General features: G+C 47.2%; 1 protein-coding gene across 1 annotated transcript in view; it reads left to right on the top strand.

Annotated features, from left to right (window-relative positions):
- LOC135056555 (uncharacterized) overlaps positions 1–23,932 on the top strand; it is a 637,874-nt gene that overhangs the window by 565,355 nt on the left and 48,587 nt on the right. The window contains exons 8-9 of the mRNA XM_063961888.1: positions 7,936–8,414; positions 18,020–18,133. Of these exons, the coding sequence (XP_063817958.1) occupies positions 7,936–8,414; positions 18,020–18,133 (593 nt within the window). The remainder of the gene's footprint in view (positions 1–7,935; positions 8,415–18,019; positions 18,134–23,932) is intronic.

The following is a 23,932-nucleotide window of genomic DNA, read 5'->3' as shown; positions in this document are numbered from 1 at the left end:
GTATGACGGTGTGGTGATTACTGTATGGTGGTGTGATTACAATATGGCAATGTAGTAATTACTGTATGGCGGTGTAGTGATTACTGTATGGCGGTGTGGTGATTACTGTATGGCGGTGTGATTACTGTATGGCAGTGTGGTGATTACTGTGTGGCGGTGTAGTGATTACTGTATGGCGTGGTGATTACTGTATGCCCTTGTGGTGTTTACTGTATGGCCGTGTGATTACTTTATGCCAATTACTGTGTGACGGTGTGATTACTGTGTGAGTGTGTATATAGGGGATATAGTGTGTCTGTGTATATAGTGGGTATAGTGTGTCTGTGTATAGGGGTATAGTGTCTGTGTACAGGGGTATAGTGTGTGTGTGTGTGTATAGGGGTATAGTGTGTGTGTATAGTGTGTAAAGGTGTATTGTGTGTGTATAGGGGTATAGTGTGTGTAGGGGTATGTGGTGTTTACGTATAGGGGTATAGTGTGTGTGTATAGGGGTATAGTGTGTGTGTATAGGGATATAGTGTATGTATAGGCGTATAGTGTATGTCTATAGGGGTAAAGTGTGTGTATAGGGGTATAGTGTGTATAGAAACATAAAATGTGACAGCAGATAACCTTTTGGCCCTAGATAGTCTGATCCTTTTTTATCTTTTAGGTAATCCCAACCCTTTTTGAACCTTGGTTGTTTGTAAGCATATACTTATATCTATCCCATGCATGTTTAAATTGCTCTACTGACTTAGCCTCTACCACCTCTGATGGGAGGCTATTCCACTTGTCCACTACCCTTTCTGTGAAATAATTTTTCTTCATATTTTCCCTGAACCTCCCCCCCTCCAGTCTCAGTGCATGTCCTCGTGTCCTATTGCTTCTCTTCATTTGGAGAATGTTTCCCTCCTGGACTTTATTATATTCCTTGATATATTTGAAAGTTTCCACCATGTCCCCCCTTTCCCTTCTTTGCCCCACGCTATACATATTGAGATCTTCTAGTCTTTCTGGGTAAGTTTTGTGATGTAGCCAATACACCATTTTAGTTGCCCTTCTCTGTACAGTCTCTAATGTATTAATATCCTTTTGAAGATATGGCCTCCAGAACTGAATACAGTATTCCAGATGAGGCCGTACCAATGACCTATACAGTGGCATTATTACTTCTATCTCCGGCAGGGTCCACAGGTTATTCACAGGATTACATTGGGATATGATGGAGCGACAGCGGATTGGCACCAAACGATTACAAGCTTTCAGTCCTCCCAGGATGCAACGGGCTTGTCCATATATCTCCGCTCACTGGCTCAGGCAAATATGTTTTTTTGTTTGGTGCGGCAGGTGCCGGACCATGGTCAGAGGGCTGCTGTTTTTTTAACAGTCCTAAGCTTTCTTAATTTGTTTTTATAGTCTTACTATGTTTTCTGAGTGATCTTTACTAACAGCGTCTTACATGCATATTTCAAAGAGTCGCTCCAACAACTCTCCGCCGGGTCGCAACAACGCTTACCCACAGTACAAGTGCTGTCTCGACGGGCGTCTGTGTTGGATATAACTAGCATGTCCAGCAGACATTACCAGGCTGTGGCCAGAGCACGGGGAGAAGGTAAGGCATCGGTTCCACTTAGCAGGGGAATAACGGACACAGCCGCACTGTATTGGGAGGAGACTACCAAACAGTAGCTGGCGCACCGCCACCACGGGTGCTCCAGCACTAGGCTTTAGGGATCATAAGAACCAGGATTAGTATGAGGCCACGATCCCTAGGGTTGATGTCAGCGTGGGGAGTCAGACGCTCTCCTGGTCGTCCCTCCCCCCAGTTCATGACCAGTTTTCGCCAGTCTCCCGCCATGAACTAATTGCCTCACTTCCGTCTCAGACGCTACCATGAGTGGTCTCAGTCGCAGCATAGGCTGCTGCGTCTGTGTACACTAAGTGCTTCCGCGAGGAGACAGGGTCGCAGTACAGGCGTCTGTATGACCAATGCGTCTTCATACACAGTGCGTCTGTGTTCACTAAAAGTTCCTGGAGCAGCAGTGTACACTAGTAGCGTCGGGATCTACTCAGCGTTTGCTAACGTATTGATCGATCTTGGAAGCGGGGTGAGTCTCCCTGCATCCCACTCTACTGAGTACGGGTTATACAGCACTAAATTTCTATCTACTTTGTTCAGTATCAATAGTTAACTTTAGTGCCAATTACATATGAGTCTGTGTACAATACTGTGGTTTTCTTCGCTATGCGTCTGAATACGTTAAATAACTGTATAGAACAGAATTCAGTAATATGTACTCCTACATACTTTGAAATGTGATTGTAGTTGATTATGTGCTCATATGACTAATATATAACATGTGACTGACTTCTAGTTTTATTGCTGACTTTATATATGTTTGTCAGTGGTTTTCTTCTGAGCCTCAATGCTGGTGCATGGGTTGGGGTCAGATTGATATCACTTTAAATATAGTAAAGTGATTATAGTCACAAATTGTGTAGTACACTGTGAAAAGTTGATCATTTATCATGTCTAAGAGCGGCAAAAGTGACGAGCTTACATTAACATTAACACCAACACTTATAACATGTTTGTCATGCAACGTGGGATTATCCTCTCAGGATATGGCACATGATGGGTTATGTACAAATTGTTTTGCGTTTCAGCAGATTACAAGGCAGATCCCTGCTCAGCAGCAGGTAGATCCACCTTGGGCTATGTTTGCACAAACCTTGTCCAGTATAGCTGAACGGGTAGTCCCTACAGCTTCAGTTTCAGGGGTAGGTTACACTATTAACCCATACATGCAGCTTCCCTCTTATGGTGTAGCCCCTACAGCTTCTCCAAGTAGACAAGCTGATAAACCAAGGGTAAATATATCAAATTCACAGGCTACACAGGATGATACATTAGATGATTATAACTCTATATACTCTGCTTCAGCATATGAAGAACAGGTAGAAGGTTTCAGCTCAGAGGATATAGCTGAATTAATTGGCGCAATGAAGGCTATTCTATCTCTAGAGGATTCAGCAGAGCCGGTGTTAAAAACGAAGGCACCTGTGTTTAAACATCCCAAAACAGTTAGGGTCGAGTTTCCAGGGTCAGATCAGCTGACGGAAATCATGGAGGGAGCGTGGGCTACACCCAATAAAAAATATAGAATTCCAAAGAAATGGGATTCTTCTTATCCTTTTCCAACTGGGGACTGTTTAAAAAGGGAAATGCCTCCTAAGGTAGATACGCATGTCATTTGATTAGTGCGAAAATCTATTTTGCCTTTACCTTCAACATCATTAAATTATGTCACAGACAGAAGAGTGGATGGGTTTTTGAAAACCATATTTTCTCTGTCAGGGGCAGTCATAAGGCCAGCTATGGCTTCAGCTTGGATGGCAAAGGCAGTAGCTGAATGGGCTGACAAACTGGAAAATGGGCTTTCGGCACCTGTTAGGGAGCAGGAATCCCATATAGCTCACATGAAGCAGGCTGCGGTATTCTTAGAAGAAGCTGTCAGCGTCCGAGGTCTTACCCGGACGTCGGGGCCGTGAGGTCTGCCGTGCGGGCGGCTTGTGGGCAGCGGCGGAGGAGGGCTGCTGCGGCGGGTAGGCGGCTGTGGTGGGTCCGCTCATGGTGGCGGGATGCCGCTGCAGTGGATCTCACTCGGGGCGGTTGCTGGGAGGTTGGAAACAGGGGTGTGACTAGGCAAAAGTCGGCGCAAGCAGATGAATTTAAGATTCCTAAGATCCTCGACTCTCGCAGACAGTATGGTCGCCTCCAATACCTTATTGATTGGAAGGGGTATGGACCCGAGGATAGGTCTTGGGTGGTAGCAGAGGATGTTCATGCTCCAAGATTACTTCGAGCTTTTCATGCCAAGTATCCGGCCAAATCATATAGGTGTCCGGATTCCACCCTCAAAGGGGGGATTCTAAGCAATGGTGCAGGCTTCCTGTTGTATCCAGCCAATCCAGGGAGATCTCTCCTTATAAAAAGGTGCTGGTTTATGACAGGGGCATCAGTTCTTCAAGTTACTACCAAGTTGTAGGTGCTATAGCTTTGTGCTCCCAGGATTCCTTCCATGTCCTGGTTATCCCCTGACTCTGCTCTGCCGTCATTTATTTGTTGCCGCAGCCCTGCCGTTTCTAACCTACTGCCGTCTGTGTGAGCGCTCCTGGGAACCCCGACCCGGTAAGGGTTTCAGGTCACGGACGGTCCCCGTGATCTTCAGCCTCGTCTTTCAAGTCACAGTCCACAAGTCCGCAGTTCTTTATTTTCAGCCTTGACTTTCAAACCACAGTCCACAAGTCCACAGTTCTTTATCTTCAGCCTCGTCTTTCAAGTCACAGCCCACAAGTCCGCAGTTCTTTGTCTCCAGTTTTGTAAAGCTACTAATACCTGTCTCCTAGTCCTGCCTACGTTCTTCATTTGTCTCGTGGCCCATGAGAAGGAACTATATCCAGCCCCCTCGTCTTCTTCATCCGCAGGCAATCACTTCCTTGGGCAAATCTCAGTTGCCGGATCCTCAAACCCAGCCAAGCGTGACTGTAAGCACTGGGCATATGGATCCGACGGGTGATCAGGCTTCAGGAGGTGATTCCATAGCGGATATTTTGTCACGCTTGAGTAAGCAGGAGGCCACCCAAACTCCAATCGTGCAGTTCATGCAGAATATTTCTGATCGCCTAGACTCTCTGTGTAGCCATGACGGCACCCCAAGTATCTACAGTCGCTCCCACAATAGCGCCCTGGCTTCAATTCCTCCTGTGCCAGTACCACTCCCTTGGTTGCATTTGCCATCACCCAGTAAATTCGATGGAAATCCGAAACAATGTCGCAGATTTCTTAATCAGTGCGAAATTCAGTTTGAGCTGCAGTCCGCTAATTTCCCATCAGCACGAACCAAGATAGCCTACATAATTTCTCTTCTTACTGGGCAAGCGTTGGAATGGCCTTCACCGTTGTGGGAGAGAGCAGATCCCATCCTGTCAAACTATTCAGAGTTCGTAGCCACATTTAGTAAAATCTTTGATGAGCCAGACAGGACCTCTGCCGCTTCATTGGAGATCCTGTGCCTGCGTCAGGGCACGCGTACTGTCAGTCAGTACGTAATCCAATTCCGTACCCTCTCCTCAGAATTAAACTGGAATGAAGAAGCCCTCATTGCAGCTTTCTGGAACGGTCTCTCTGATAAGATCAAGGATGACCTGACGACTCAGGACGTACCAGACAAGTTGGATAAGCCTAATCCCTGTGTAATAAATTAGATCTGAGGTACAGAGAACGCTGTCTGCAGAGCTTGAGGTCGAATCATTCCAAGCCTCGAGTCATCACGCCACCGAGACCACCATCTCCAACTACAGAGGAACCCATGCAGATCAATCGTTCCCGTCTCTCCAACGAAGAGCGCCAGAGACGGCGACAAGGGAAATTATGCATGTATTGTGGCGCATCCGATCATTTTGTTAAATCCTGCAGTCAATGTCCGGGAAACGCCATCTCCTAGCTTATGCCGGAGATGTTAAGTTAGGAGAGTCCCCAGAATTACTTACCAAGAAAGAGTCTGTTTGTTTACTCACCTGGAGCTCCCTTCTTCCTTCCGTCTCATCCCTGCACTACTCGACTCCGGAGCCACCGAAAGCTTCATTACATCAGCTCTGGTTAAACGATCTGGAATACAAACAGTCCGTTTGGATCATACTATTTCTGTTACTACAGTGGATGGTAGTCATATTCCTGAGGGGATTATAACTTTTCGTACTATACCCCTCAAAATGAAGGTCGGAGCTCTTCATTCGGAAAACATCTCTTTCCTTGTAATTCCTAAAGCCTCTCATGGACTGATCCTAGGATTCCCGTGGTTGCTAAGACACAATCCTCGCATAGATTGGCAAACTATGGATGTGCTCTCATGGGGGGGAGTTGTTTCCAGAGTTGTCTGCTCATGGTGAAACCCCTCTGTACCTCCAGCCTTCCTATAGAGTACCAGGCCTTCCGGGATGTCTTCAGTAAACACTGGGCTAACACCTTGCCTCCGCATCGAAGTTGGGACTGTCCCATTGTTCTGGTACCAGGCAAAACTCCACCCCGGGGTCGAACTTACCCTCTCTCACTTCCCAAGACACAAGCAATGTCTGAGTATATCCGGGAGAATTTGGATAAGGGTTTCATCCGGTCCTCCACCTCTCCGGCCGGGGCAGGTTTTTTTTTCGTCAAGAAGAACGACGGGGGTCTGCAGCCCTGTATTGACTATAGAGGTCTCAATGAGATAACAATTAATAACAGATATCCGTTGCCTTTGATTCCGGAACTATTCGACCGAGTTAAAGGGGCTACTGTATTCTCCAAGTTGGACTTACGGGGGGCCTACAATTTGATACATATTCGCTCAGGAGACGAATGGAAGACAGCGTTTAATACCCGGGATGGGCATTATGAATACCTGGTAATGCCCTTCGGTCTGTATAATGCTCCAGCTGTTTTTCAAGAATTTAACGAGATTTTCAGAGACCTCCTCTATGATTGCTTAGTGGTACATTTGGATGACATTCTCATCTTCTATAGGGATCTGAAGACCCATTGAGAACAAGTTAGAGAGGTTCTGACCCGTTTAAGAAGAAATCGGTTATTTTGCAAATGAGAAAAATGTACCTTTTGAAGTATCCACCATTCCTTGGTTACATCCTCTCGGGACAGAAGTTACAGATGGATCCCGCTAAAGTCCTGGTGATCCAGGATTGGTCGCTTCCTGCCACCCTTAAGGGGGTTCAACGTTTTCTGGGATTCGCTAACTTCTACTGGAAATTAGTTAAGAATTACTCGTCCATCATAGCCCCCATTACTGCATTAACTATAAAAGGAGCAGATCCTGTCAAGTGGTCTCCGGAGACTTTAGAAGCCTTTTCATCATTAAAGGAAGTCTTCATAACCCCCCCTGTCCATTCGACAACCCAATCTCAGTCGCCCATTCCTGGTCGAGGTTGATGCATCCACTGTAGGTGTGGGAGCAGTTTTGTCCCAGCTCTTCGAGGACACAAAAGTCCATCCCTGTGCGTTCTTCTCGCGAAGGTTCTCTCCCACTGAACAAAACTACGCTATTGGAGAACAGGAACTGCTGGCAATTAAGTTGGCCTTCGAGGAGTGGAGGTATCTGTTGGAGGGAGCTCAACATCCAATCTCGGTAACCACGGATCACAAAAATCTCTTATATTTACAATCAGCTCGATGTCTGAACCCACGCCAAGCAAGATGGGCTCTCTTCTTTACTCATTTCAGATTTAAACTCCGTTATCGGCCAGGTTCTCTCAATAGAAAAGCAGACGCACGTTCTCATTCTCTAAGTTCTGAAGAACCCACTGATCATTCAAGGGAACAGTTTATCTTGGAACCCACCTCTTTCTCAGCAACTCGCACTTCTCCGCTTCCTCCACCCGGAAGAACTTTTGTCGCTCCGAATCTTCGAAAGAGACTCCTTACATGGGCTCATTCCTCCCCCTTTATGGGCCATGCAGGTGGTCACAAAAGTTTCAAGTTCATTCAGCATTCCTACTGGTGGCCTCTTCTCAAAACTGATGTTCAAGAATTCATAGCCGCTTGTCCGAAGTGTGCCCAACATAAAAGTCCTAAAGGTGCTCCATCTGGTTTACTCCACCCACTAGCTGTTCCACAAAAACCATGGACACGTATCTCTATGGGTTTTATTACCGATTTACCTGCTTCTGGTGGACAAAATACCATTTGGGTCATAGTTGATCGGTTCTCTAAGATGACACACTTTGTTCCTCTTTCTGGTCTCCCATCTGCGTCCCAGTTGGCAAAGTTGTTTATAGCAGAGATCTTCCGACTTCATGGTCTACCGCAGGACATTGTTTCAGATAGAGGTCCTCAGTGTGTGGCCAAGTTTTGGAGATCCCTATGTTCTGCCCTTGGTGTGAAACTGAATTTCTCTTCAGGTTATCATCCCCAAACAGATGGCCAAACAGCGATCGTGAACCAAGACTTGGAGACTTTCTTACGTTTATTTATGTCTTCTCAAGACGATTGGCTGGACTATCTCCCATTTGCTGAGTTTGCCCATAACAACCTCTACCATTTTGCTACAAAATCCTCTCCATTCTACATAAATTACGGTTATCATCCAAGAGTACTTGACTTTCAACTTTTACCTTTGCTTGAGGTTCCTGCCACAGAGTTAGCACTTCGACAGTTCACCAGAACTTGGAAGCAAGTTCACGAGGCTGTGCGTAAGACGTCCAAGAGGTATAAAACTTATGCAGATTTAAAACTAAAAGCTGTACCGAACCTTAAAGTGGGAGATCGAGTTTGGGTTTCCACACGTAACCTGAGGCTGAAGGCACCTACTAAGAAGTTTGCTCCCAGGTTTATTGGGCCATATCCAATCGAGAAAGTATTAAATCCAGTGGCTTACAAGGTGAAGTTACCTCCTCATCTGAGAATCCCTAATGTGTTTCATATTTCTCTCTTAAAACCTTTGGTGCTTAATTGATTCAGAGCTGCACTGCCTAAGACTCCCAAGATCCAGTCGGCGCAAGGAGATACATTTAAGATTCGTAAGATCCTCGACTCTCGCAGACAGTATGGTCGCCTTCAATACCTTATTGATTGGAAGGGGTATGGACCCAAGGAGAGGTCTTGGGTGGTAGCAGAGGATGTTCATGCTACAAGATTACTTCGAGCTTTTCATGCCAAGTATCCAGCCAAATCATATAGGTGTCCGGATACCACCCTCAAAGGGGGGGGGGTACTGTCAGCTTCCGAGGTCTTACCCGGACGTCGGCGCCGTGAGGTCTGCCATGCGGGCGGCTTGTGGGCAGCGGCGGAGGAGGGCTGCTGCGGCGGGTAGGCGGCTGTGGTGGGTCTGCTCACGGTGGCGGGATGCTGCTGCAGCGGATCTCGCTTGAGGCGGTTGCTGGGAGGCCGGAAACATGGGAGTGACTAGGCACTAGCAAGAAGGTCTGCCTTACAGTGAGCCGCCATGTTGGAGATCATTTCTAAGCAATGGTGCAGGCTTCCTGTTGTATCCAGCCAATCCAGAGAGATCTCTCCTTATAAAAAGGGGCTGGTTTATGACAGAGGTGCCAGTGCTTCAAGTTACTACCAAGTTGTAGGTGCTATAGCTTTGTGCTCCCAGGATTCCTTCCATGTCCTGGTTACCCCCTTGCTCTGCTCTGCCGTCATTTATTTGTTGCTGCAGCCCTGCCGTTTCTAACCTACTGCCGTCTGTGTGAGCGCTCCTGGGAACCCCGACCCGGTAAGGGTCTCAGGTCACGGATAGTCCCCATGATCTTCAGCCTCGTCTTTCAAGTCACAGTCCACAAGTCCGCAATTCTTTATCTTCAGCCTCGTCTTTCAAGTCACAGTCCACAAGTCTGCATTTTTTTGTCTCCAGTTTTGTAAAGCTGCTATTACCTGTCTCCTAGTCCTGCCTACATTCTTCATTTGTCTTGTGGCCCATGAGAAGGAACTATGGCCCTCATTCCGAGTTGATCGCTCGCTAGCTGCTTTTAGCAGCAGTGCAAACGCTAAGCCGCCGCCTACTGGGAGGGTATCTTAGCTTAGCAGAAGTGCGACAGAAAGGTTAGCAGTTCTGCTACAAAATATTTTCATGCAGTTTCAGAGTGGCTCGAGACTTACTCCTACCTTGCGATCACTGCAGACTGTTTAGTTCCTGGTTTGACGTCACAAACGCCCTGCGTTCGGCCAGCTACTCCCCCATTTCTCCAGCCACTCCTGCGTTTTTATCTGGCACGCCTGCGTTTTTCAGCACACTCCCTGAAGACGCTCAGTTACCACACAAAAACAGCCACTTCCTGTCAATCACACAACGATCACTCGAGCGACTGAAAAGCGTCGCTCGACCTTGTGTAAAACTGCATAGTTTTGTGTGAAAGTACTTAGCGCATGCGCGCTGCGGCCCATACGCATGCACAGAACAGCCGATTTTTAGCCTGATGGCTACGCTGCGAAAAACAGCAACGAGTGATCAACTAGGAATGAGGGTCTATATACAGCCCCCTCATCTTCCTCATCCACAAGCAATCACTTCCTTGGGCAAATCTCAGTTGCCGGATCCTCAAACCCTGCCAAGCGTGACAGAAGCAGCAATAGATATAGGTACTATTGCTTCCAAAGCATCAGCCTTAACAGTAGCTGCTCACAGAGTAATTTGGCTATGTACATGGAAAGCTGATTCATAATCTAAGAAGGTTCTGGAATATTTGTCTTTTGTGGGGAATATTCTGTTTGGTAAGGAATTAACAGATATTCTGGAGTCAGAAGCTGAATCCAAGAAGGTCAGGTTTCCTGCCAGTTATAACCCCGGGCCTAGGGGTTCAGGGTTTCAGCCATTTCGGTGGCAAGGAAAAACAAAAGGAAAAAGTGATGCTAAGCAGCACGAATACAATAAGTTTGGTAAGGCAAAGAAGAAATGGGCCACCAGAGGACCAGCCTCCAAACCAGAACAGAAACCATCAGCCTGATGGTGCGGGCCTCCGCCTGGGGGACCCCAGGGTAGGGGTCCGACTTCTTCAGTTTGCACACACATGGCAGCAGTCGACAACAGATGCTTGGGTGCAAGAAGTGTTATCTCTGGGTTATGTTTTCCCTTTCAAGAAACAGCCTCTTTAAAGTTTTTCTGCACCAGTCTGTCTCGTATAGAGGCGAAGGCCAGAGCCCTGCAAGAAGCAGTTCAGAAATTGTAATTATTCCAGTACCCCCTGCACAGCGGGGACAGTGTTCCTACTCCAACCTGTTTTTGGTTCAGAAGCCAAATGGGTCATTCTGGCCAATTCTAAATCTCAAAATGTTAAACAAATACATTTGGGTACCACGGTTCCGCATGGAGACGTTACGCTCCATAATTTTGGCCATGGAATCTGGGGATTACATGGTATCTCTGGATATACAGGATGCTCACCTGCATGTTCCTATAGCACTGTCTCATCAGTGTTACCTCAGGTTCGCCATCCTCCAGCAACATTTTTTAGTTCCAGGCCTTACCCTTTGGGTTAGCCACAGCCCCCAGAGTATTTACCAAGATTATGGTGGTTATGGCAGCTTATCTCCGCAAACGGGGGATAAGAATTTTTCCATACCTCGACGATCTTTTAATCCTGGCATAATCTCAGGAATTGCTCTTGAGCCATCTCCAACAGACGATAACTTGTCTACAGAACCACGGATGGCTCATAAATTGGGCAAAGTCATCGCTGATTCCGTCACAACGGATGATTCACTTGGGGGCTGTATTGGGTTCAAGTTTGCAGAGAATATTATTATCTTGGAACAAGATATCCAAGGTGCAGTTAATAACTCAGGAATTGTTACAAAGTCAAACAATATCAATTCACGCAGCAATGCAAGTGATGGGTTTAATGGTGTCAACATTCGACATGCTGGAGTATGCACAATTCCACTGGAGGCCTCTGCAACGTCTGATTCTGGCCAGATGGAATGGAGTACATCAGACAATAAAGAAACAGACCATGGTACTTCCAGTAAAGGTAAAAAGGTCATTAGCCTGGTGGCTGCAGACATGCCATCTAGACAGGGGGAGACCCTTTTGGATATCAGATTGGGAGGTCCTGACAACAGATGCCAGTCTACAGGGCTGGGGAGCAGTGTCTGGAAAATTATGGTTCCAGGGACAGTGGACCACAGAAGACAATGCAATGGCAGTAACGTACCTCAACCATCAGGGAGGAACTCGCAGCAAAAAAGCAATGAAGGAGGTAAGCCACATACTAAAGTGGGCAGAACTCCATCTTCCAGCATTGTCCGCAGTGTTCGTTCCGGGAGTCCTAAACTGGGAAGCGGACTTTCTCATTCGGCACACCATTCAAGCAAGCGAATGGGCTCTACACCCGGAAGTATTTCAGACTCTGGCAGACAAGTGGGGGGTGCCAGATGTAGATCTCATGGCATCACGTCTGAACAACAACGTATCGGCATATGGGTCAAGAACAAAGGATCCCGGAGCGATCCTTGTGGACGCACTATCAAGGAAATGGGATTTTCATCTGGCATATCTGTTTCCTCCAATCTCCCTGTTACCCAGGGTGGTGAGGAAAATAAAATAAGCAAGGGGTGCCGTGATTCTAATAGCTTCGGCTTGGCCCAGAAGGCATTGGTACATAGATCTGCAGAGGATGTCGATGGATGCTCCAATTCTGCTCCCTCAACGTCCAGATCTACAGATGCAGGGTCCTTGTTATCACAGGCATCTGGATCGGCTGTCTTTGAGGGCGTGGCTATTGAAACCTCTATCCTGAAATCAAGAGGTTTTTCACAACAGGTAATTCAAACAATGCTTAGAGCAAGGAAACCCTTCTCAGCTAGTATTTATCACCGAATATGACAAACCTATATTCATGGGTGCAGTGAAAGAAGAATGGACCCAAAATCTTTCAGAGTATCCAGAATCTTAGATTTCTTTCAGGCAGGAATGGATAAGGGTTTGAAGGTAGCTTCCTTGAGAGTGCAAGTATCCGCATTGACTGTATGGTTCCAAAAGAAAATTGCCAATTTACAGGATGTGCGTACTGTTTTCCAGGGAATGCTGCGCATTCAACCGCCTTTTGTTCCTCCTGCAGTGCCTTGGGATTTAGGTCTGGATCTCAAAGCTCTTCAAGTTGCTCTATTTGAACCACTTAATAAACTGGATCTGAAATGGTTGACAGCTAAAGTTCTCTTTCTACTGACTATAGCATCAGCTAGAAGAGTATCAGATTTAGGAGTGCTGTCATGTAAATCTCCTTCTCTGATTTTTTATCCAGATAAAGCAGTTCTCAGAACTAGGTCTGGCTATCTTCCAAAGGTGGTATCTAAGTTTCACCTTAATGAAGAAATTGTGGTCCCAGCTTTTCAGGTATCGGGACTTTCTGCGGGAGAAGCGTCGCTGGACGTAGTCCGTGCATTAAGAATCTACGTGGATCATACCAGTGCCATCAGACAGATTCTCTCTTCAGACGCTAGCAAGATGGCTTCAAATGACGATTTCAGAAGCATATTCTCGAGCTGATCTCCCTGTTCCGGCTAATGTCTCTGCTCACTCTACACGTAAGGTAGGTCATTCATGGGCAGCACAACATGGTGCTTCAGCAGAACAGATATGTAAGGCAGCCACATGGTCTTCCATTAACACATTCATTAGACATTATGCCTTGGATACTTTTGCCTCTCATGATGCTGAATTCAGGCGTAAGGTTCTCCTGTCCAATCAGGAGCGTCCCCACCACGAAAAATTGGTTTGGGAAATTCCATTGTTATCCTGTGGATAACCTGTGGACCCAGCCGGAGAAATATACGTTATGGTAAGAACTTACCGTTGATAACGGTATTTTTCCTATGTTCACAGGTTTCACAGGGATCCCACCCTGACGCACCTGATTTGAGAATCTTTATACTTTCTAAACTCTTCCCTCTTGCATGGAAGGGTGTGCATGTGTGTTCTTCTCGCCTGAATAGGGTTCTACATAATGCTCCTGCCTAAATGCTTTGCAATACAACTGATTTGCCTGAGCCAGTGGGCGGGGATATATGGACGAGCCCGTTGCATCCTGGGAGGACTGAAAGCTTGTGATCGTTTGGTGCCAATACGCTGTCGCTCCATCACATCCCATTGTTATCCTGTGGAAACCTGTGGACATAGGAGAAATACCATTATCAACGGTAAGTTCTTACCATAACGTATATTTCTTTCTGCTGCTGATTCCTCTCCCTATACAACCAAGCATCTGACTAGCCTTCCTCATTGCTGTGTTACATTGCTTACCTGCCTTTATGTCACCTGAAACAGTGACTCCTAGATCCCTTTCCTCCTCGGTAGTTCCCAGTATAGTGCCATTATTCCTTTAGGTTTTTGTGACCCAAGTGCATGATTTTGCATTTTTTAGCATTAAACTATAGTTGCCACATTTTTGACCATTTCTCAAGTCTACTTAAGTCATCAAATATTTGTTTTAACACTCCCGGTATGTCTACTTTGTTGCATATCTTTGTATCATCTGCAAAAAGGCATACTTTCCCTTCAGCACCATGTGCAATGTCACTAACAAAGATTTTAAAGAGAAATGGTCCAAATACAGATCCCTGGGGTACTCCACTGGTAACATTGCCCTCCATAGATTGCACTTCATTTAATACAACTGTCGGTTTTCTATCCTGCAACCAGGTTCTTATCCATTTAACTGTTTTATAATCCAACCCCACACTTTTAACTTTATTTAGCAGTCTGCAATGTGGGACAGTGTCAAATGCCTTACTAAAGTGTAGATATGCTACATCTACAGCCCCCCCCCCCTCCCCCCCTTGGTTTATTATTTTTGTCACGGAGTCAAAAAAAGTAAATAAGATTTGTTCGGCATGATCTCCCACCAGTAAATCCACGTTTCTTTGGATCCTGGAAGTTGTTTGATTTAAGATATTCTACTACTCTTTATTTTAATAGTTTTTCCATGACTTTCCCTACCACTTATGTAAGGCTTACTGGTCTGTAGTTACTTGCTTCTTCCTTGCTTCCACTTTTGTGCAGTGGAATTACATTTGCTCTTTTCCAGTTTTCCAGTCCTCTGGAATTGCACCTGTATCTAGTGACTGATTGAATAATTCTGCTAATGGTGTTACCAGCTCATCTTTTAGCTTTTTTAATATGAGGGTATATCCCATAAGGCCCCATTGACTTATCAACTTTCAGTTTTGATAGTTCTGTTAGGATTTCTACTCTATAAATGTACTTTCATCTACCTTATTATGAATGTCCCTGCAACTTAACTGTGGCCCTTTCCTTTCTGATCTGCTATTGCCTTGTCTCCCTCCACAAAATGCTCACTCTGTGTCTTAAGTCTTATTATTCCTCCATTTGATTTTTTCCTTTCACTTATATATTTAACCCTTTATCGATATTGTTGTCAAATGGCTACAACTACATCGCTGTAAATCTGGAAATTTAGACATTGTGGCCATTTGGCAATATCAGGCTGACCATTACTATCAATTGGCACCATTTGCATTTGGTGGTGAAACTGGAGTATTTGTATTTAAAACATGTACAAATATTTTCTTTTAAAGTACGAAGGCAATGTGACCGATAAAATGTCAAAAAAAGTTTGCCCCTTTACTGACTGGGCTATGTTTTCCTCGGCTTCTACCTTTGCACGCCTCATCCCTTTTTCAGCATCCTTCCATCTGTCAAGATGCACTATCTTTTTTGCTTTCACACTAGTTGATGCCTCTTTTGTGGCTTCCTTTTCCTGGTGCTTTTCCTAATCCTTTTGATACAAAGGTCTGTTGCCCTTAGTATTGCACTTTTCAGTTTTTCCCACCTTTCCTGCACTCCTTCCAAGTTCCACCAGTCCGCCAATGAATCACTTAAACATCTCCCCATTTTTGTAAAGTCAGCATTTCTAAAATCCAACACCTTTTGTTTTTGTGTGACAGGAGTTGGATCCTGTCTTTATACTAAACCATACTGCTTGATGATCACTGGATCCCAGGTGCTCACCCACATATATGTCTGATATCCTGTCACCATTTGTAAGAATTAAATCTAATATTGAGTCTTTGCGAGTGGCCTCCCTCACCAATTGCTTGAGAGAAGCTCCCTGTAAGGAATGTAGAAATTTGCCACTTGTAGCTGAACTTGCAAAAGACCCCTCCCAATTTACATCAGATAAATTAAAGTCTCCCATGATTATGACCTCTCACTTCAAAGCCATTTTAGTGATGTCCAGCAATAGGTTTCTGTCCAGGGGCAAATGCAGGATTTAGCGAGAGGGGTGACCGTGGGTGGGTGGGTGTGTGTGTAAGCATAGATCCGTGTGTGTGTGTGTGTATATATATATATATATATATATATATATACACATTATAAGGGCACGGTTGTGCCCTTATATTAAGGCTGAATCGAACAAACGGAATTCTCCCATAGGGAACTTATGAGATGGGGGCATGGTGTTTGAGGGGCTACACCTCAAAAGTGATTGGAAGTACTAAACTGAAATTTGGCTCGAGTGCGTAGAATCGTCACCCGGTGCTGCATGCCAAATTTCAGGGCAAAATAATAAAAAAATAAGGAATTGCGAGTAACCTAAAATTTCAACTTTCAGTTTTTTTCTGCGACTTCCTGTTTAGCTTTTGAGGATGGTTTTCCCATATAGTCAATGGGAAGTTTTTTGGGAAGGCATAACTGAGGATAGAGGACGAATTAAGACTTGGGGTTTGTTTTATTAGATAGAGCATATCCCAGTGTCGTGCCTTTTGGGGTTGTGGTTTTTCAGAAAGTTAGTTTTTTTTTCCCATTTTAGTAAAATATGCCCTATTTTTAAAATAGGGCTTTTCAATTTGTTGTGCCTGCGCAGTGGCCGCCAGCAGAGGGTGTACTCAGACAGGCTTCAATTGAGAACACAAACATGGCCGACCTGTGGTCGTAATTGTTGTGTGACTAAGAGAGTAATTAGACCTGTGTATGTTAATAAATATGATTGGGGGTGTTTTGGGGCTGGTTGGGGCTTCCTCAGAGGTTTAATAGGTCTGGCATCTGAATAAAAAGTTATTCCGTCAGTGCCCGCTGCGTGCGGCACTACTCAGTTCAAATGACATAACTTAATTTATTCATTTTGGACCGCAATGCCACATGGGAGAGGCAAGAAGAGAACAGGAGGATCGCTGCCTGCCCTCACGGAGTTGACAGCTGCACACAGTTGGGGGCTGCTTCATAAAATCATGCCTGTATGTAAGAGTCTGCAGTCCCCGTACACTCTGATAACCGGGACCCACAGCAGCAGTATTGCTCTTTCCTCCCAGCTCCTAGTAGCAGCAGCCATGCCCCCGCTCTCCCGGATATTACCATTCACCTCCCCCCTCCCAGCTGTTCCCGTTGTTGTGTGAGCCGCACCCTCCCAGCAGCAGCAGCGCTCTATTCTCCCGGAGTCCTGCCGCAGCCATGCCCCCACTCCCACCCTCCACCGGCTGTCACCATTCACCCCCCGGTGTCCCGGCTACAGTAACAGCAGCCGCAGCCATCCCCCCCGCCCTCCCCCTCCACCAGCTCTCACCAGTCACAGCCCCCGCCCCCCCAGAGTCGCAGCCATGCCCCCGCTATCCCCCTCCACCAGCTCTCACCAGTCACAGCCCCCGCCCCCCCAGAGTCGCAGCCATGCCCCCGCTCTCCACCTCCACCAGCTCTCAACATTCACCTCTCCTCCCGGAGTCGCAGCCATGCCCGTGCTCTCCCCCTCCACCAGCTCTCACCAGTCACCCCCTCCCCAGATCTTCCCGTTGTTCTGTGGCCCGCACCAGCACCCCCTCAGCAGCAGCAGCGCTCTAATCTATTCTACCGGCTACCAGTAGCAGCAGTAGCTGGCAGCTATGCCACCGCTCCCTCCGCCGGATCTCACCATTCACACCCCCTCCTCCTCAGCTATTACTGTTGTTCTGTGGTCACCAACCCCCTCCACATGCCTCCCCCCATTCTGCACCCACCAGATCCCGCACGATTATGTCTAAAATCAAGTGATCCTGCACTGGCTGTCACTCCCCCCCCCCCTTTATACTGGCAGAAGGCAACATAATAATCATAGGTGCTGTGCGCAAACAATATGTAGCACCCTCGCCCCCCAGCTATCCACACCCTGCCTTTCCACCTCCTGCTTTCCCCCCACTCCCTTCCCTCTCTGACCTAATCCCCCCATCCCTCCCGTTCCTCTCTGACCTAATCCCCCCATCCGTCTCTGACCTGATCCCCACTCCTCCTCCTGTCCCCCTCTGGCCTAACCCCCACCCCTCCTCCCGTCCCTCTCTGGCCTGATCTTCTCCCGTCCCTGTCTGGCCTAATCCCCCTCCTCCTCCTCTGGCCTGATCCCCCGCTCCTCCTCTCGACACTCTCACTGGTCTAATCCCCCCTCCGCGCTTCCCTCTCTGGCCTAATCCCCCCCGCCCATCTCTCACTGGTTTAGTCCCCGCCAACCTCCCATCTCTCGCTGTCCTAATCCCCCCACCTCCTCCTGTCTCATACAACAGGATAAGGAGAAGCTGGCTGCTCATGGCAGGGGAAAAGCCAGGGGCAGACTCCCTCTACAGATGTGGAAGAAGCACCCTGACCCTACAGTCCAACAGGAAGACAAAATTATAGAGGTGAGAGAGCCCGGTGCTGCCCCTCCCATGTCGTGTGTGTGTGTGTGTGTGTGTGTGTGTGTCAGGCCGCTGTGTGTATGTGAGTGTATGTGCCAGGCTGGCGTGAGTGTGTCAGGCTGGCGTGCGTGTGTATGTGAGTGTGTGTTAGGCCGGCGTGCGTGTGTATGTGAGTGTGTGTTAGGCCGGCGTGCATGTGTATGTCTGTGTGTGTGTGTGTGTCAGGCCGGCATGCCTGTGTATGTGAGTATGTGTGTCAGGCAGCTGTGCGTATATGAGTGTGTTTCAGTCCACTGTGTGTATATGTGCATGTGTCAAGTCACTGTGCGGGATACAGTTGTTAGGTCGACACAGCTTAGGTCGACAGTCATTAGGTCGACATGGTCAATAGGTCAACATGAGTTTTTCACATTTTTTGGAATTTTTCATACTCAATGATCCACGTGGACTACGATTGGGAATGGTAACCTTGCCCAAAGCATGGCGAGGGGACACGGTGCACTAATTGGGATTCCCCGTCGCCTTACGAAGAAAACGACGCCAAAAGCATTAAAAAAAAAAAACCATGCGACCTTTTGACCTTTCGACCTACTACATGTCGACCTATTGTCCCTGTCGACCTAATGACTGTCGACCTAAGCTGTGTCTATCCAACGACCCATACCCCACTGTGCGTATGTGTGTGTGTTAGGCTGCTGTGCTGTGTGTATATGTGTGTGTGTGTCAGGACGTTGTGTGTGTATATATGTGTGTGTCAGGTCACTCTACATATGTGTGCGTGTCAGGCCACTGTGCTGTGTGTATATGTGGGTGTGTGTCAGGCTACTGTCTGTATATGTGTGTGTGTCAGCCGCTATGCTGTGCATATATGTGTGCGTGTGTCAGCCGCTATGCTGTATGTATGTGTGTGCGTGTCAGCCGCTATGCTGTGTGTATATGTATATGTGTGCGTGTCAGCCGCTATGCTGTGTGTATATGTGTGTGTGTCAGCCGCTATGCTGTGTGTATATGTATGTGTGTGCGTGTGTCAGCCGCTATTCTGTGTGTATATGTATATGTGTGCGTGTGTCAGCCGCTATGCTGTGTGTATATGTATGTGTGTGCGTGTGCCAGCCGCTATTCTGTGTGTATATGTATATGTGTGCGTGTGTCAGCTGCTATTCTGTGTGTATATGTATATGTGTGCGTGTGTCAGCCGCTATGCTGTGTGTATATGTATATGTGTGCGTGTGTCAGCCGCTATGCTGTGTGTATGTGTGTGCGTGTCTCAGCCGCTATTCTGTTTGTATATGTATATGTGTGCGTGTGTCAGCCGCTATGCTGTGTGTATATGTATATATGTGCGTGTGTCAGCCGCTATGCTGTGTGTATATGCATATGTGTGCGTCAGCCGCTATGCTGTGTGTATATGTGTGTGTGTTTCAGCCGCTATGCTGTGTGTATATGTATATGTGTGTGTCAGCCGCTATGCTGTGTGTATATGTGTGCGTGTGTCAGCCGCTATGCTGTGTGTGTGTATGTGTGTGTCAGGCTGCTGTGCATATACAGTATTTCTTCAAAGCTTCTGATTGGGGTCTTCTTCCTGCAGTCCCCACCGCAGTGGTCACACGCTGACCCGACTGCCTGAGGATGTGACGGGGGGACATGCAGCAGGACAAGAAGAGGCTGACCGCTCAAGGCAGGGGGACTGCCATTCGTTAACAGGAGGACAGAATTATAGAGGTGAGAGAGCCCGGTGCTGCCCATCACATGTCGTATGTGTGTGTATGCCAGATTGCTGTGTGTGCCAGGCCACTGTGCATATATGTGTGTGTGCCAGGCCACTGTGCGTATCTGTGTGTGTGTCAGGCTGCTGTGTGTGTGTGTATGTGTGTGAGGCAGGCCACTGTGTGTATCTGTGTGTGTGTTAGGTCGGTGTGTGTGGGTGGGCCAGGCCACTGTGTGTATATGTGTGGGGCAGTCCACTGTACGTGTGTGTGTGTGTGTGTGTGTGTGTGTGTGTGTGTGTGTGTGTGTGTGTGTGTGTGTCAGGCCGCTTTGCATATATGTGTGTGTCAGGCTGCTGTGTGTGTATGTATATATATACACTGCTCAAAAAAATAAAGGGAACACTAAAATAACACATCCTAGATCTGAATGAATGAAATATTCTTATTAAATACTTTGTTCTTTACATAGTTGAATGTGCTGACAACAAAATCACACAAAAATTATCAATGGAAATCAAATGTATTAACCCATGGAGGTCTGGATTTGGAGTCACCCTCAAAATTAAAGTGGAAAAACACACTACAGGCTGATCCAACTTTGATGTAATGTCCTTAAAACAAGTCAAAATGAGGCTCAGTAGTGTGTGTGGCCTCCACGTGCCTGTATGACCTCCCTACAATGCCTGGGCATGCTCCTGATGAGGTGGCGGATGGTCTCCTGAGGGATCTCCTCCCAGACCTGGACTAAAGCATCCGCCAACTCCTGGACAGCCTGTGGTGCAACGTGGCGTTGGTGGATGGAGCGAGACATGATGTCCCAGATATGCTCAACTGGATTCAGGTGTGGGGAACGGGCGGGCCAGTCCATAGCATAAATGCCTTCGTCTTGCAGGAACTGCTGACACAATCCAGCCACATGAGGTCTAGCATTGTCTTGCATTAGGAGGAACCCAGGGCCAACCGCACCAGCATATGGTCTCACAAGGGGTCTGAGGATCTCATCTTGGTACCTAATGGCAGTCAGGCTACCTCTGGCGAGCACATGGAGGGCTGTGCGGCCCCCCAAAGAAATGCCACCCCACACCATTACTGACCCACTGCCAAACCGGTCATGCTGGAGGATGTTGCAGGCAGCAGAACGTTCTCCTTGGCGTCTCCAGACTCTGTCACGTCTGTCACATGTGCTCAGTGAGAACCTGCTTTCATCTGTGAAGAGCACAGGGCGCCAGTGGCGAATTTGCCAATCTTGGTGTTCTCTGGCAAATGCCAAACGTCCTGCACGGTGTTGGGCTGTAAGCACAACCCCCACCTGTGGATGTCGGGCCCTCATACCACCCTCATGGAGTCTGTTTCTGATCGTTTGAGTAGACACATGCACATTTGTGGCTTGCTAGAGGTCATTTTGCAGGGCTCTGGCAGTGCTCCTCTTGTTCCTCCTTGCACAAAGGCAGAGGTAGCGGTCCTGCTGCTGGGTTGTTGCCCTCCTACGGCCTCCTCCACGTCTCCTGATGTACTGGCCTGTCTCCTGGTAGCGCCTCCATGCTCTGGACACTACGCTGACAGACACAGCAAATCTTCTTGCCACAGCTCGCATTGATGTGCCATCCTGGATGAGCTGCACTACCTGAGCCACTTGTGTGGGTTGTAGGGAGGTCATACAGGCACGTGGAGGCCACACACACTACTGAGCCTCATTTTGACTTGTTTTAAGGACATTACATCAAAGTTGGATCAGCCTGTAGTGTGTTTTTCCACTTTAATTTTGAGTGTGACTCCAAATCCAGACCTCCATGGGTTAATAAATTTGATTTCCATTGATCATTTTTGTGTTATTTTGTTGTCAGCACATTCAACTATGTAAAGAACAAAGTATTTAATAAGAATATTTCATTCATTCAGATCTAGGATGTGTTATTTTAGTGTTCCCTTTATTTTTTTGAGCAGTGTATATGTATATGTGTGTGTGTGTATGTATGTGTATATATATATATATATATATATGTGTGTGTGTGTGTGTGTGTGTGTGTGTGTGTCAGGCCGCCGTGCGTGACTGGCCACTGTGTGTGTGTGTGTGTGTGTGTGTGTGTGTGTGTGTGTGTGTATATGTATGTATATATATATATATACATATGTGTGTGTGTGTGTGGGTCAGGCCGCTGTGCGTAATTGTGTGTGTGGGTCAGGCTGCTTTGCATATATAAATAAATACATATATATATATATATATATATATATATATGTATGTGTGGGTCAATCCACTGTACCTATCTGTGTGTGTGTGTGTGTGTGTGTGTGTGTGTGTGTGTGTCAGGCCGATGTGCGTATATGCGAGTGTGTGTGTGTGTGTGTCTGGCCGCTGTGAGTATGTGTGTGTGTCTGCCTGTTGTGTGTATCTATGTGTGTGTGTCAAGCCACTGAAAATATGTGTGTGTCAGGCCACTGTGCGTATGTGTGACAGTTTGTGTCAGGGCACTGTGCATATATGTGACAATGCATATGTCAGGCCGCTACGCATATGTCAGGCCACTGTGCATATATGTGAATGTGTGTGTGTTAGGCCGCTGTGCATGTGTGTGTTATGTCACTGCATATGTGTGTGTGTGTCAGGCCACTGTGCGTGTGTGTCAGGCCACTGCGTATTTGTGACAGTGCATATGCCAGGCCTTTGTGCACATGTGTATCAGGCCACTGTGCATATGTGTGTCAGGCCACTGTACGTATATGTGCATGTGTGTGTGTCGGGCCACTGTGCATGTGTGTGTGTGTCAGGCCACTGTGTGTATATGTGTGAGTGTGCCCAGTTGCGGTGCACGTGTGTGTCAGGCCATTGTGCATATATGTGTCAGGCTGCTGTCCATATATGTGCGGGTGTGTGTGTGTGTGTGTGTGTCAGGCTGCTGTGCGTAAATGTGCATAAGTGTGGGTCAGGCCACTGTACATATATCTGTGTGTGTCAGGCCACTGTGCGCATCTGTGTGTGTCAGGACACTGCGCATATCTGTGTGTGTCTCAGGCCGCTGTGCATTTATGTATGTGTGTGTCTGACTGCTGTGTGCATTTATGCATGTGTGTGTCAGGCCACTGTGCGTATATGTGCATGTGAATTTGTGTGTGTCAGGCTGCTGTGCGTATAAGTGCATGTTTTTCAGGCTGCTGTGTGTGTGTGTGTGTGTGTGTGTGTGTGTGTGTGTGTGTGTCACTCTGCTGTGCATATATGTGTGTCAGGTCGCTATGCGTATATGTGCATGTGTGTGTCAGGCCGTTGTGCATATATGTGCATGTGTGAGTCAGGGCGATGTGCGTATATGTGAGTGTAAGGCCGCTGTGAGTATATGAAAGAGTGTATGTCAGGCCACATGGTGTGTGTGTGTGTGTGTGTGTGTGTGTGTGTGTGTGTGTGTGTGTGTCAGGCTGCTGTGTGTATATGTGTATGTCAGGTTGCTGTGCTGTGTGTGAATGTGGGTGCATGTGTCAGTCCACTGTGCATATATGTGTGTCAGGGTGCTGTTCTGTGTATATATGTGTGTGTATGTGTCAGGCTGCTGTGCATATGTGTGTGTGTGTGTCAGGATGCTGTGTGTATAAGTGCATGTGTGTGTCAGGCCGAAGTTTGTATATGTGAGTGTGAGTGTCAGGCCAATGTGCGTATATTTGTGTGTATGTATCAGGCCACTGTGCATATGTGTGTCAGGCCACTGTACGTATATGTGCATGTGTGTGTGTCGGGCCACTGTGCATGTGTGTGTGTGTCAGGCCACTGTGTGTATATGTGTGAGTGTGCCCAGTTGCGGTGCACGTGTGTGTCAGGCCATTGTGCATATATGTGTCAGGCTGCTGTCCATATATGTGCGGGTGTGTGTGTGTGTGTGTCAGGCTGCTGTGCGTAAATGTGCATAAGTGTGGGTCAGGCCACTGTACATATATCTGTGTGTGTCAGGCCACTGTGCGCATCTGTGTGTGTCAGGACACTGCGCATATCTGTGTGTGTCTCAGGCCGCTGTGCATTTATGTATGTGTGTGTCTGACTGCTGTGTGCATTTATGCATGTGTGTGTCAGGCCACTGTGCGTATATGTGCATGTGAATTTGTGTGT

Source organism: Pseudophryne corroboree, chromosome 3 (genome assembly GCF_028390025.1).
Source record: "Pseudophryne corroboree isolate aPseCor3 chromosome 3, aPseCor3.hap2, whole genome shotgun sequence".
NCBI lineage: Eukaryota > Metazoa > Chordata > Amphibia > Anura > Myobatrachidae > Pseudophryne > Pseudophryne corroboree.
Note: the sequence above shows the minus strand (reverse complement) of the source record. Positions and strands in the feature narration are given on the sequence as shown.